Here is a 15,917-nt window from a genome sequence, read left to right on the forward strand (position 1 = left end):
CATCCCCCTCCATTGGCTGCCAGTTGCCTAGTGATTGTTGAAGGCTTGTGAAATCCTGCACCCGCTGATTAGATAAGTTGACCGCAAAAGTTGGACACCACACACCATCCCAACACTCTTCCACTAATGCTTGTCACTGACGGGCTAGGGCATACAGGCGAGGGAAAAGGTCTCGAAAGCGTCCACGCAACGTCCAATCATCCATCCAAAACCTAAAGACGGCGTCATTCCCCAATTGAGCCCGGAAGAAATCCCTAACCAAGGGGAACACCTTCTTCAGCCCTCTCCAAAAGCCGACTCCCCCCTCACCTTATCCATCAAATTCTCCCAGCCCAAATTGGAGCTGTATCTGTCCCTCAAGACAGTCTTAATCAGGTCATCCTCCAGTCCCACGATCCGTCTAACCCATTTCGTCAGTAGAGGCACATTCAGTGTATCTAGGTGAGGTACTCCAAGTCCCACCCTATTTAGTTGGCCTGCAAATGTCTTCCCATGAAACTAACTCCATGCCATGCCCCTCCCCTGCATTGGACCCCTTCCAAAAGAATCTCCACATGAGCCCGCTTAGGCGTTTCTCAACACCCACCTAAAGTTTAAACACGGATAAATAAAAGGTTGGTATTGCTGATAGTACTGACCGCAATAGCACTAGTCGCCCCCCTCGCGATAAAACTCTCTGTTTCCATCCCTCCAAGCATCTCTCCACCTTCTCCACCACGGGTTGCCAATCTGCTTTTTGTAATTTATCGGCGGATAGGGGTAGCCCTAGGTATCGCATAGGCATTGATCCCACTGGCGTTCCAAGCGCACTAGAACACTGGATCTCCTCCTCCGGCGATAGACCAAAGCCCACAAATTCTGATTTTCCTCTATTGATGTACAGTCCCGAGCAATCTGTGAATACCCGCAGGAGTGCCGCCAAATTCTTGGCCTCCTCCACCGATCCCTCGACGAAGAACAGCGTATCATCCGCATATTGTAACAAAGGGATGCCCAAGGGATGGCTCGGCATCTGGAATCTTCTAATACATCCCCTCCCACATACCAAGGATGTACTGATGGCTAAGACATCAGCTGCCAGAACAAAAAGCATCGGTGCTAAAGGACACCCTTTCCTGATCCCTCTCTGCAGTCTAATCCACCCCCCTTTTGGGCGTTCATTTACCAGCACCGCAAAGGACTGAGAGGTCACACATCGCTTCACCCATTTGATCCATTCCTGGGGGAAACCCCTCCTTCGTAAAGATGCCCATAGGAATCGCCAATCCAAAGAGTCATATGCCTTCGCAAAATATACCTTCCACATGAACCCCTTGATCCCATTATCCTTCCACGAAGCAATAATCTCCCACACCAAGATGGCACTATCGACTAGCTGTCAACCCGGAACAAAGGCAGATTGAAACAGACCAACCAAATCCCAAGCACCCCTTGTAGTCGATTGGCCAATACCTTTGCAACTGTAAGATATATGGAGTTGGATAGCGATATGGGCCAGTAGTTGCCTACACTTTCTGCCCCTTGCCGCTTCGGTAATAAAAATAGGAAAGATTTATTAATCTTCTCCATGTTTGCTTGAGGGTTTCTCAGCTCTCCCAATGTGGCCATCACATCCTCTTTGACCTCATTCCAGAACTCATAGAAAAACACCGGTATGCTGTCCGGTCTCGGGGCGCCTTCGCCATTCAATCCTGCCATAGCTGCCAGAACCTCCGCCGTATCAAAAGGCCGCACTAGATCATCTCTCTGGTCTTGGGTTAATTGTGATGCCCCCTAGCCCGTCCACCGCCATCTATTCGGGGCCCCCCGCCGTGACATCGAACGAAAATGCTCCGCCATTGCTCGACCCACTGCGTGCGTGCCGGTATACCTCTGTGATTCGACCTTCACTGATAGAATCTGATTCACTCTCCATTTGCTTGAAGGTGGAAAAACCTCGTGTTGGCGTCACCCTCCTTTAGCCAGGGCTGCCTGGACCTTTGTCTCAAATCCATTTCCTCCTTCCTATCTTCCTCTGCCACCACTTCTCTACCTCTTTCGTTCCTGAGTCTCACCAACCAGTAATGCTCGACTGTCCTCCACAACGTCCAGTTCTCTAATCTTGTGAGGGCCTCGATCCTCACTCTACATCTCACCTCCCTTATCCTCCTTCTGTAGCTCTTCAAATGTTCTCCCAGCCCATCTATGCGATTTGTCATTCTATTAGCCCTTGGCACCTGCTCCAATTGTGTCCGCCATATATCCTTTACCTCCTCTCTGAAACCCCCTTCTCGTAGCTATGATGTGGTCCGCCCATGGCCCTCATGAGTCTGCCAAATTATCGGGGTATGGTCCGATATCGGTCTGGACAGCGCGCGCACATCTGCCCCTGGGAACCTCTCCATCAACTCCACTGAGCATAAGAACCTATCCAGCCGCGACTGATAAGCCGCTCTCTCCAAACTTCGCCATGTGTAGCAACAATCATTGGGCCCCATCTCCTGCAACCCTGCTGACGCCAAGAAAGCCCAGAACTCCTCCGACCCCTGATCACGCCCCCCCGCTCCATTGGGCCTATCATTGGTCTCCAACGTCACATTGAAATCCCCACCAAACAACAATGGCATCCCTCGACACTTATCCACAAGTTCCGCCAGCTCCAACCATAGCCCCTCCCTCAGGCTGGCGTTCACAGGTCCATAAACTGAAGATACGACCACCCCCAGACCATCACTCCTTGTCAACCTCATTGCCGCCGTAAATTGACCACGCCATGCCTTCTCCTTCCTAAAGATTGCATCGTTCCAAGCAATCAGCACCCCTCCTGACCGCCCATTTGCGTTCACCGAAATAAAACCCTCCAGCAAACTCCCTCCAACCACACGCCAGTCCCCTACTCCACATTCCTCCGACATCGTCTCCTGTAAACACACCACCGTGACACCCCACTTCCGTAAGTATCTGCCCATGATCCCTCTCCTCTTGGCATCCCGGAGCCCCCGCACATTCCATGATATGCATCTCATGGAACCTGGCACAACCTCCTCCCGTCCTTTTGAGTCTCCGCGAAGCCTCCGAGCACACCCACGATTGTGTCTCGTGTCGCATCGTCATCCTCGTTCGCCACCACCTCCCTCTCCGGCTCAAGTGACTCCTCGTTCTCTATCTCCTCCATTGTCCTGCTTCTCGATTTGTTTGATTTCCTCTCCGTCTTGTCGCGCCTTGTCTTTCCCACTCTTACTGCCATCTAGTCACGGGGGAAATGCATCCTCCCACCTTTCCCAACCTCCAACCATATCTTCACTGCGTTGACTTTCTTGATATAGAGTTGCTGCCTCTCATAACCAATGCAACGACCCAGTAAGTCTCCCTTCAATAATTGCCTCCCTCTTGGCAACCGCAGGGTGCCCTTTCTCCTGGCCCCTTTCCGCTCGGTCGCTCCCAAGCTATGTGATTCCATCATGCCATCACTTGCATTCACATCCTCTGATACCCACGAGCTCTCCTCTTCATTAGTCCCCTTTGCCTCCACCGTCCTGGTCCCTGCTTCCGTCTCTTCCACCACACCTCCACTGATCTTCGCATCCAGTGCCGCGTCCCCTTCCCTTGCAGGGAGCCTCTCTCGCCTCCCGTCTCCTATAGTCTCACTAAAGGGTTCATGATCTTCTGCAGCTGGTGGGGTTGGTGGTTGGCGCTCCATTACTCGTACAGTATATGTGCCCTTACGACCTTGAAGCAGGACCCACGACGATGCCACCGTGTCCTTCTTCATTTCCACATCCAACATTGACAGATCTGGGTCACCCGACTCTAGGCCCGACGTAACGACCCCTCGCAACCTCCCAAAAGATCGGACTAATGCCTCTATGTTCCGGGTGGATCGATACCCGGCTGGTACCCCCTGACTTCAATAATAGCCGGCCTCATCGCTCTATCCCTGACCTTATCGGTCCAGATGATGCGCTGCCATTTAATTCTTGCTTCACCAATCACCTGCCTCCACCCACACACTGCAATGCATTCAGTCGCAGGAACTTGTCGGACCAAAACCTCTCCCGTCTCCAGTCTCTTCACCTCCGAACCCTCCAGCTCCAGGAATTTCCTCACCAGTGCCTCTCGTACTTCCTCCTCTCTCTCACTTCACCTGCTTCGATCTCCCCAACAATGCACGCGGCCTGGGTAAGACTTACTCGCCTCGCAATCAGTAGATCCTTTGCCTTTCTATGGTCGGAGGCCGCATCTGGGCATCGCGCTTGTCGATGACCCACCCCCCGACATCGCCTGCAAATGAGCGAATTTCGACAATCACGTGCATGATGCCCCCACCCCAGACACTTGAAGCATTTGAAGCATTCTATCCTCGTCTCTCGTCTCCCCTCCTCCACCGCCTCATTCCTCCTTCGCCATGGCTGTCCACGGCCACCTCCATGCTCCTCCCATCCTGACAGTCTTCCCCCGTGCTTCCTCACCACCGTCCACCCCTTCTCTTGCCCTGGCATGTCTATCTTGCCTTGCGTAAACTTCCTTGCGCAGAACTAGGATTCCCTGTGGGCTCTGCACCACCCTCTTCTGTGCGATCTCCACAGCGCGGGAGCGCCTACGAGCTCTCCTCCGACGACCTAGGGTTTCCTCCAACGATCCTCCTCCGATGCCCCGATGTTACTCATCCTACAAGTTCTCCTCCGACGACCTAGGGTTTCCTCAGAAGCTCCTCCTCCGACGTCCCGGTGCTCCTCCGACGATCCTCCTCCGACGTCCCGATTCTCTCCTCCTCTGAGGATCCTCCTCTGACGATCCTCCGACGATCCTCCTCCAGTACGGTATTTTGACCGTACTCGCGATCGAGCGGGAACTGTTTACAGAAGGTGGGGAGGGCTCGAAGATCACAACCTCCCCTCAAATCTTCGAAAAATCCTTGGGAGTCGTGAATGAATGATATGATTCTATTTGTCAAATTATCAACCATTTCCTCAGAAAAAGAATAACACAAAATAAAAAGATAATACTAGACAAAATGAGAACCTGGATTCTGATAGCAGCTTTCTGTCGTTTGGCAGACACGGCCCACATACGAGCTAAAAAACCACGAATGCAAGACTGAATGGCAACAGTCGCGAAGCAAATATGCTTAAATCTGCTACGATCAAGCAATCGGCGTCCATATTTCTGAATCACCATTGCAGCTGCGTTTTGCTTAAGAACCACAAAAAATCGTCGGTTTGCACAACCTAAAAAAAATTAAAAATTTAAATTAATCACCAACAAAGACAATTGGTCCAAGAGCATGAGTCAAAGAACAAAATTCACTTGATTTATTGTGAACCCAAAAACATATAAAGTAAGACACAGAAGAGTGTACAGTACATTTTGAAACACCTATCTGCTACAGCGTAATAATTTATCATCACCAGGCTCCACTAAAAATCGAGAATCAAAGCCAATTACTGAAAGTGAGAAAATCAGATGTTTCCACAAAAGATGTTGAGGACGTAAAGCAATGTTTGACACAGTTAGATATCCGTACTTTTTAGCAAACAGATACCTTTGCTGCACATTGTCTTATACAAAAAAATGGGGAATATTTTGACCATTTTAAAATTTTGTTGAGATCTAGGGGACAGATTTAGAGATATACAAGTATAGCTCATGAACCCAATTTAAACTTTTGAAATTGAAATGGACTTCAGACATTATCATAGAAGTCTCTGATATAAACACACAACTTGATACAATAACTACACAAGGAATTTAAAATGATATTGAGAGAGAGACAGCTTGATGGGAGAAGCCTGCCGCCCTGGGAGCAAATAGAACAAGAAAGCACTAAGATGGCTCACATAAGATGGTCACATAGTCCTTATATATAGGAAGATAAGACCGTCAACAGATTACCCTCTCATTTCCAACATAGAATTAACACCAAATAGTGCAGGAAAATTTGGCCAATCATAACACAACAAGAACAAAATCCATAGGGAACGATATTTTATAATTTATGAACAGGACCCTCCAACAGGCCAGGATGCCTACCACGGCAGAATGATTGCAGAACCAAACAAGCGCTTCTGATTTTCTTGTATTCTTTTTGAGCAATGAACCTCCGCATGTAACTTTGAATAATTTTTGCAGATTTATCCAGCACCTCTGCCCGACAAGAATCAAGTACTGCAATCTGACCTGCCCTAAGAAACACTTTGCTTTTACCTAGCTGCCGAATACAAAGAAAGAGGAAATATGATAACTTAAATATTACATAAATACTGCATAAAGTGAGGATGGCCATACAGAATAATATTATAAATCTACAAAAATCATGACGGAAAAGAAATCAATGGTCAATTCATCAGAAATTCGACGACAATTTCCTACAATTTTGAACATAACAAGCAAAGGCATACTTGAAAACTCTTAAGTTGTAACTTCAGCAGAATTTTCTCTGACAATGTCACCTCGTCATAGCTGCAAATCCAGAGAAGAAAAACTAAAGTGATCTCCAGTAGAAGAATATGCATAAAATGATCACTAAAAAAATGACAACTGGATAGAATTCCAAGGAAATATGTTGAAACCTCAGTAAAGTATCAGATCTATGATTAAGAGAAATAATCATGACATCAGATCCATGATTAAGAGGAGAAACAGCCAGCATTTTAAGCATAAAAATGGTATCCATCGAATCAACTGAGCACATGAAGACAAAGAATTTTTTTATTGGAAAACTATTTGGAAAAAGATAGCGAAGAATAAAAGGACACTATAGCCTCATTTACTTTTTTTTAAGAATATAAGAAAGACCACCTGGAATGGTGGTCTTCTGATACGATCCTCTACCCCCGGGTTATCTTAGGAATTTTAGCCCACTAGGGGCATTTTAGTCATCTCATGTTTAGAGTAGATTGCTTCCTTCTCTTATAAATATGTATAGTCTTTCCTTGAGGAGAGCAGTCAAGAATTAAGGTAAGATCGGCCCCATGGCTCATTATCTCGGTCCCCCCCTGTCTCGGTCCCGTCCCCTTGACCGTCCAATGATCCTCTATCCCCGTGATTGTCACACCGGATCTTCAGCCGGCTCTCCTCCAATCCGATCCCCGTTCAGTTCCCTTCTAGACTCCAACAATCCCTGTCCCCGCGATCATCAATCCTTCACCGCATCAGCAGGCGGCTTGTCCCTGGTCGATCCCTGCCTCCTCTGTTTGACCCCCCGGGGATGTCTACCTCGCCTCGCCTCTACTCTCCTTCCGATACGAACCAAGACCGAGGTTCTTATCATCTTCTACCTGAAATAAAGATCTTCCAAAGGGCATAATTATTGGGGAAGTTTCAACGCCCATGCATGGATCTAAAGTTCAAGCAGGCTGCCTTTGCAAACAAGTACTGGACAAAGCTTGAGGAACAATGTATACGACAATGAGGTACATTTTGAAGAGTAATGGAGAGATCAAGGTCCGCTGCTAAAAAAGGTGGTGTTGGCAAACTGATGAAGCCCAGGAATCCGCAGCAGAGAGGCTACTTCATGCCGGGACTAACAATACTTGCCCACTGGGCCAATTTAAATTTATATTTTATTATCCCAGAGGGTCTCAATATATTTTTCTTTTTGACTGTTGGCAGACATTTTCTGACCAGTTGACCTGATGGATGTGTCAGACCAATCGAGCACTCCTCTCAGAGTTTCCGGATATCACATCGATCAGATAAATCATCTAAGCCTTACCTTTTTTGCTTCTCTGCTGTATAAAAGGGATATCCCTCTTCAGTTCCACACAGTTCATTTAGAGTTTATTCCTTTTTGTAGCCAACATTAGGCCACACAGGATACCTCTTCAGGACACATTTGAATAAGAATCTACTTGCCCTTGTGGGTTTCAGGAACCCATAAAGCATATAACAAGACACAAGTATCATGAATTTAGAAGCTGAATACTTCAAGAGAGAAGGTAGCCGCTGGAGGACCCAGTGATGAAGGGGGAGGCAGTTTCAAGCCAGTGAATACCCCAGGCGTGCCTTGTCAAGGAAGTTGCGAGTGTCTTCCTGGTTCTTGAGGAGATCGATATCAGACTATGGAGGAATTTCTTGACATTGGAAACGGGATAATTAGATGCCGTTGGATTCCCCCAATGGTTGGGCCACCGAGTGAGTACCATCGAGGGTCATTTCGGAAGCCCCAGGGTTGCCGATGGGACAGGCATAGGTGGCCATGATCAGGTTGTTTGGAAGGTTCCACAACCTTATTTCGACATGATTGATGTCTGGGGACCCAAATGTGGTGGTGCTAAAGGCAGAGGTGTCCAGGGGCCTCCCACAGCCACCCCTGGCTCAGTTTGTGACAAACAGAGGGCACCATCAAGGTGTGTCAGTTCCCTCCGTCACCACCACTTTTGATGAGAGTGTGTGTGTGTGGAGGGGGGGAGAAGCTGAATCAGCAGGGTCATGGAACAAGCTTTTGCAAGGGTCTTGTCAGGCTCTGCTGGAGTCCATCAGGCATTGTTTACTTCTTTGAAGGCAGTATTGCCAGTTGGGGAGCCCTGTGAGATGGCGGGCACGTATGCGTACAACGCCAACCTAAATCAGGCATGCAATAAAATAGGACCCACTACGCTGGCATTGGGAACGCAAGATGAGGACGTCTGCAATCTCCAACTTCACAGACGGCCAGCACAGCCCAAAGATTTGACGCAGATATAACACTGACGGAGAACGCAGAGCCACATGCCCATCCAGAGACAGAGAGGGGGGCTTTACCCAGACAGAGGCAGACTTCCTGGGTGGCAAAACTTCTTCTGGGATGGCAAGAGCTGTAGGAATCCAATCAAAGGGGGATCACACCAGAAAAGATGCATCTGGGTAGACCACTCTTGCAGCGGTTCATTCTGAGTACAGAAGGGATAGTAATTTGTGTGGGAAAGAGTCCCACAAAGGAAGTGGCATATCCAGGGGCAGGGACAAGGACGGCATTTTACAGTGCTACAGACAAAATAGTGGCATCATCATCAGGTCATTTTTTAAGGGACGGGTGGCGTCAGTGGAGGGTGCCATAAGGCTCGGTGAGTCTTCCCTCATTTTACTTTCTGAAGATTATTCTTGCCTCATTTGGGAAATGAACAAAGGGTGTGGTTCAGAGGGAAGTGAACCCATGTATTTATTGATTATATATTAAACAACAATGAGAAAGACGGCAGCTAAAAATGAAAAGGTAAGCCACAGATGCAGTTCCCTTCTCATCTCTTCTCTTTTCTGTGCTCCAATCTCTTCATCTTCCTCTGCGGTCCCTTCCCCTGCAGTTGTTTCTACTTCACCACATCTTCAGGCAACTTGTTCATGGTCAATGCCTGCCCGGTACAAACTTAAATCAATCTTAGTATCATCTGTACTAATTGAACCTTGCAACTGGATGTATATAGTGGGTTGTCTCTGCTCACATGTACTCTCTAAGACATCAACAAGAAGGATATTCAGTGTATCTTGAATGAGACAGCCCTTGAAAGAATTTCAGTAATTTCAACACAAATAAATGGTTCCACAAAAGTTCTTTCCCCTTTTTTTACGAGGCACCATACAAGGAAAGGTAGGGGTCACTTTTCAAAACATGAGGCTCACTTCCAAAAACTCTAAATTTCTTCACTTATAATTCTGCTGCCTTCCTCGTCACCCAGAACCTTTAGTGACAGCAGCTTTAGACCTGGTCATCAGAAATCATGTGACTGATGGGTTTCTTGATGCTTGAATTCTATCCTCGGATTGCAATTTTCCTATTGCTGCGGAGTAGGCTTTAGGGAGCACAAGATGAAAATAGAGAGAAATACAGGTGGTAGATTGCTCATGAAACGGGTCCTCCAAAAAAACAGAATATGAAATAATTACCTTGAGCCCACAAAGTCCATGGCAAGAATGCCAAAACGATCTACAAATTCAGAATAGGTCCTTCGCGTTGGATAACCGGCAAGGCTTATCCGAATAGCCTCTTGAACACCCTGCATAAAATTTTGAGGGGAAAGCTAAAATTATATACGCTGAAACTAAAAGTAGATTAAGTATATGATAGAATGTCAGTTCATCAAAAATTTCTAATTAAAGAGAATGAAAATAGACGTAGATCAAATGTATGATATAATGACAGCTCAACTAATCAAACTTTGCTGACTAGAGATGGATCAAATAAATGGAAAGTTGCAACCATCTTTGTATTCAAGAAAGTTAAAATATGAAACGGAACCTCAAGATCCGTACAACTAAGGCAAATTCTTGAAAAAGGAAAAAGCAGTAGGATTCCCCAATAGAGTGCAATTGTCAAAGTCCAACGCATATCAACTTGTTTAGAATAAAGTCAAGAAAAGAACATGATGGAAGAACCAGTAAAAGGATGGAGAGAAAGATTGCTTCACTTCTGGAGAATGCATGTGGAAAAGATGTCACTGGATTGCCTAGCCCTTGCTCTGAGTTCGCCAGATTGGCTCCCCCACAATAATAGCTTGGATGATATCCCTGATACCCTGACCCTGATTCCTGCCAGGACTTCTCAATATGAAAACTGCCTTTCATGGGGAACCTTCATTGGTCCATTCAGAATTAGTAAGGGCCCGCATGTGCCCCCACACGTGTGTGTCTTCATTTGTATTTCCGGGGTAGGCCCATATCAAAATACCAGGCCCATTAGCCCGCATAGGATAACATAAGGGAAATGGGCAAAGATATAATTTAAATATGCATAAGTATATTATCTTATATGGCTTCTCTTTTAAACAGCCACATTGGAAGTTCTTGATTTCATTTTCCTTCAAGTTCCATATCCCCATTTGGGTTAATGAACCATCCAATCAAGTCTACTCGACAGTCCTGTCCAATTATCCTATTGTTTGGGTAATCATGTTCCACCAAAATTTGGGTAATCAGAAAATTGATAGATAGATTCCATGGGAGGATATCACTTTCTAAGTTGAACTTTTTAACCTCAATAAGGTTCCACAATGACATGGTGGAGTGCTTTGTTAGCAAGGACCAGTTTGACATTTAGCAAATGATCCCTTATTCTAGTTGACTAGGTTCTTTTTGTCCGATGAGAGAGTTGATTTCAAGCACGCAAAAGTTAAGATGAGAATAATATTTCCTGGTGTGAATGATCTATGCTGAACAGTAAAATGTCATCACGAAAAAAATGTACAGCGTTCATCATGAGTGAAACTAACAGAAAATACTGAGATCGAGTATACTAACCCCACATCGTAATTGGTGCAAAACACTACGATTCTCAAACTTCTGGGGACGATTCTCCGCATTGGGCTTGACACATCGAATATAGTGAGGTTCTGTGGTGTTTAGGGTTTCCATGAGAGCTTGGAGTTGTTGCTGCATACAATTCAAGATTTAAGCCAAGATATATTCACAAAGTCCAAAGGAAAATGCAGCCCATCCTTCAGCATTATAGTCCACAAGAATCACAAGGGATAAATATAAAGATGCCGGAGTCAAAGTCCAATCATCAGAGACAGAAGGAAAAACATAAAAGGGAGTTGTCTAGTTTAATATGCACAATACACGATAAACACGACGAACAAAACATAAATAATGATACACAACAAAAAACTGAAAAATTAAGATGACCATAAAAATCATATGGAAGATACGAAATATGAGTATTTAACCAAATGAAAGGCTTCTCCAATACATCATTTGTAGCATTCCCTCCGCTCATATTCAGGAACATTAAGAATTAACCAATGATAGATACACCTAGAATATCATATATGAAATACAAACTAATATTTACTGGATGATTGTAAACCACTTGCGCGGAAATTATGTTATATGTTTTAGCTCTCAATAGTTATGTGAATTCATTCATCAACGAATATTTTCTGAAGGACAGAACATGAAATTATTCCCTTATATAACTTAGAATAGCCCCAATAGTAGATGTTAGGCTTTCTCTTGCCCAAGGAAAATACGCCATAATTTCTCATCTAACAAATATTTGTTTGGTTATCATCATCAAGCAATAGAGAGTCACTCAAACTGCCTCACTTTAAAATTACCTTGAATCTTGACGCAACAGAAGAAAACTTGTATGAAGAATGTGAATCCTCATGTAACATGGGAAAAAGTGCCGATATAAAGCTGCACTCTGATGATGACAACAAATTGCGGTGTTCTACAACAACGTAGTCCCGGTTTTTGTCCAGAAATCCATCCGTCTGATACGAGACCTGCACAAAAAAATCAACTCGCAACCATTTCCAATTCACAGTTTCAAAACATAGATTCTCCGGGAAAAAAAACTTACCTTACCGGCATAATGGGACAGAATGAAGTTGGTTACCGAAAATTTGGCCTTCTCCAGCCTAGGGTGACCTTGAAAACTCCGAAATAATTTTGTTGAAAAAGTTTCATGGGTTGACTTAGGGAACATGCTGTAAGATATTGAGCCAAACAAAGAATTAAAAAACACAAACGATTGAGACATAAAAACAAAGCAATGATGCAAAGTTTTACCATGCTTCATCCAATAGAGATATTATGCCGATAGGTTTCTGCAAGAAAAAGGAAGCATCAGATTTGACTTAAGTGAGGGCTGAAAATCAAAGATGGAAAAAAATGAATAGAAGGATTTTTGGTTTAATATTGTCGTAATTTTTTCAGACAGTACGTTTTCTATAATAAAATATATGATACTGCTAAATGGCAGACAGCATATTATCACATGCCCGGTCAGTGGCACACAGTTTAATGTACTAGCAGTTAGACTCCCATCACATTTTTTATTGGGCATTAAGTACCTTTTCACCCAATGACTCATAAGTATCAGTGAACACTAAATGAAAGAGATTGAGCGTCTATTCTTTTTCCTCATCATTTCTCTCTTCATTCTTCCTCCACTGCCCCCACTCTATCCTCTCTGGGGAAAGGTCAACGTCCATAACATGGTATCAGAGCACATGAAGGGATCAAATCTGAGGCTTACAGAGTATCTACTTCAAGCTGATCTCATTCTCCAGCTTGACGACCCTCTGCTGACTCAGCGTGTTCAACGTGAGACTGAAGTCGCCCTTCAGCTCATGCTTATGTGACGAGGTTGATCTTGTGACTGATTGGAAGACCAAACTCCCTGATGCTCCACTACCAGAAGAAGCGCTTGTGACTTATCCAGCAATTTCTCCACCATGCCCAATTACCCAAGCTATACTGGGTGCACATTCCCTTCCTCTGCAAGTGGATTTTCTTTTATTGTCGGGCTTGAACTTAAGCCCACAGGGTATTGTCACACCCCGCGGGGAGGCCTGGTGTAAGGCCCCAAAGTAGTCAGCATTCCTGTGCAGAGACCTAAGTACTAACAGTTCAAGATATGCCTGCATTTTGCATAGCGTGGCTTCAGGTTAGGAAGACAAGTTCATAGCGTGGCGCCCATCCCTGACCTTTGAAACCAAGGCCTACATGGTGCTCGTGCTTGCTGCCCTGCAAGTGTGGTAGATTAGGGCAGGCTGCGCACGCAGGCTGCAGAGGATGTGCGTGTGCAGCCGCTACGTGTCGTGCCCGCTGGGGCTGCAAAGGCTGTGGGCGCAGGCAGTGGGCGCTGTGCGCATCGGCCGCAGGTACTCACTGCACGCCACGAGGGGCAGGGCCGTATTTTGCCAAGAGACTAAGGCATGGCCCACGGAGCACTGAGACGGCAGCAGAGTGTCGGGCGCCCCTGCGAGTAGTGCTGTGGCACACAGGTGCCAAGGCTTGGGGCGCCGAGCACAGTTGCGCCAACGTGGATAAAAGTGGTAGAGGTGTGATAAATACTATTCCCGGAAGTATCAGAGAAGGGGGAAGATGAGATCTGGTCAACTGGGCGTTGACCGAGATCAGTAATGAGGGAGGGAGAGGGACCTCTCTCCCCTATAAATAAAGACCCGCAAGGGAGGGACAGGTATGTCCATTTGTCTTTCAATTCTTGAAGAAGGTCCTGAATCGTTTGAATCGGAAGTGCAAGAAGTGGCGGGAGATCTCGTCGCTGCTTGGGAGGAGGGGCTCGCCATCCAGGGGAGCCCCTAAGGGGGGAACTCGACCGTCGGAGCTGGAGCCATCGCCGTCGAGGAGGAGGAGCTCCGGTTGGAGTCGTCTCGTCGAGGAGGGGTAGCGCCACCGGAGGATCAAGAGTTCTTGTACCTGCAATAATCCAACTATCCCTATATTTCGGAACATATTTCGAATTACAAGGAGAATAATTCATCCGATTGGAATCGCATAGATCCTTACTCTATCAAGGTGTCATCGCGGGCGATGGTGGCATGTGGAGTGTCAAGGCTGGGCACCACGCGCAGGGATGCTACGCTTGGACGTCGGGGTGTATGGTATGACCGACCAGCGGATGCACCGAGGGCCATAGCCCAAGGCGCACAGCTGTGGGGCTCAAGGCACTGGAGCGCCACCACCTAACGGCACAAGCTGCACCCCGTCTTGTTACTGTGGTATTGGCCATGTGCCTCCCTTTTGTAATGGCTACGGCCTCTAATGTATTTCTGCTTATTATAATACAATTTCTTGAATTGATGCTAAGGACCTAGCCCCACCTTCTCTTGTTAGCCTCCAAAGAAATTTCTGAAAAACAAGTGAAGGCTGCTCAATGTTCCTGCCCATGCATTGAGGCCGGCACGCATTCAATCTGAGCATTGTTCTTACCACTGGATTTGACTGCATGACACCTGGCTGGCTACACACCTCTGTTAATGAACAAGAGTCTTTATCCCGACTGACTTGGAGGTGGTACACTCTCTTCATTTTCTTTCTCCCAACTGACTGGGAGGTGATGCCCGCTCTTCATTCTACACCAATATTTTTGTTGAGCCATCCAAGTGCAATCATTCTACTTCCTTAGCTGGTCTTCTTTCTTGCTTTTCCTCTGCCAACTGGTTGTTCTGCAGCTTTGTTTCTATTGCATTTATTTTATGGCAACAGAATAACTGTGTGCCGCTTCTACTAATGTGGGAGAAAAATGGCACACACAGTTGCCTCAAACAGCGGCAAGAAACTTGTTCACTGGTCACAGTTTTTACCACTGGACGAAATACATAAAAAGCACACTTGGAACTAGAGGTGAACTCCTCACTTTATCAAAAATCCACCTTGAGATCCTGATCTTATGTATCTTAATTTGTGGTGCGAAGAGGATGTACTATTAACACGGATCTTAGAACCCATGCAGCCAGACATTAGTGAAGCCTATGCAGATTATGACAATGTCAAAGATATTTGGGACATCAATGAGCAACGATGTGCCATGAGGGACGATGAATCTCGCATAGTCAATCTAGTTGATCGCTCTAAAACCATACTGCTTTAGACTACGCTAATGAACTTCAATCCTTGTGGAAGGAATTTGGTTTCTACAGACCACTAACAGCCAACTCTATAGATAGCCAGTATGTTTTACGTGATAGGGTCTACTGGTACCTAAAAGGACTTTGGCCTGAAGTAGAATCTGTTCAAACCCAATTGTTCAATGGTGAATATAAACTAAACTTTGAGATATGGTTCAACAGATTAGAAAGGAGGAAAACAGACTACTACACTGATTCAAAGTTAAGCATGGAACATCAAGCCCTCCAAAGTGCTACCTGTCTGCTGGTGAGAACAAGCAAAATTCACTTTTAAAATTGCAAACAATAGGTCAGAACTGGGACAGCCAAATTACTAGCCAACAATGCTACAAATCGGTGTCATTGGAACATGTCTGGTGAATAAGTTCATCATTGGCCTGATGAACTTTGGCGAAAAGAAACAGTATAGTGTCAGTTCAGCATTTTCATTTCATCTATTTTTTTATTCCTTCGCTTAAGGTTGACATTTTTATTCTCTTCATTCCTACTTTTCTGTTACCTCTTCTCCTTTACTCGTAACTGTCTATGAATGACATAAAGAATAATACCAGATAGCTCAGAATGATATTATAGGAAATTATGCGG

General features: G+C 45.6%; 1 protein-coding gene across 2 annotated transcripts in view; it reads right to left on the minus strand.

Annotated features, from left to right (window-relative positions):
• Positions 1 to 15,917, minus strand: part of LOC144713700 (protein OPAQUE1-like) — a 70,598-nt gene that overhangs the window by 15,908 nt on the left and 38,773 nt on the right. For both annotated transcript variants that reach the window (XR_013584125.1, XM_078588368.1), the window contains exons 13-20: positions 12,466 to 12,503; positions 12,257 to 12,383; positions 12,009 to 12,179; positions 11,191 to 11,322; positions 9,841 to 9,950; positions 6,378 to 6,438; positions 6,010 to 6,187; positions 5,002 to 5,207 (exon numbers count right to left, since the gene is read on the minus strand). Coding sequence is in view for 1 of the 2 variants with exons in the window: in XM_078588368.1 (XP_078444494.1) it covers positions 5,002 to 5,207; positions 6,010 to 6,187; positions 6,378 to 6,438; positions 9,841 to 9,950; positions 11,191 to 11,322; positions 12,009 to 12,179; positions 12,257 to 12,383; positions 12,466 to 12,503 (1,023 nt within the window). In the remaining variant the exon portion in view is untranslated. The remainder of the gene's footprint in view (positions 1 to 5,001; positions 5,208 to 6,009; positions 6,188 to 6,377; positions 6,439 to 9,840; positions 9,951 to 11,190; positions 11,323 to 12,008; positions 12,180 to 12,256; positions 12,384 to 12,465; positions 12,504 to 15,917) is intronic.

The sequence above is a fragment of the Wolffia australiana genome, chromosome 16 (genome assembly GCF_029677425.1).
Source record: "Wolffia australiana isolate 7733 chromosome 16, ASM2967742v1".
NCBI lineage: Eukaryota > Viridiplantae > Streptophyta > Magnoliopsida > Alismatales > Araceae > Wolffia > Wolffia australiana.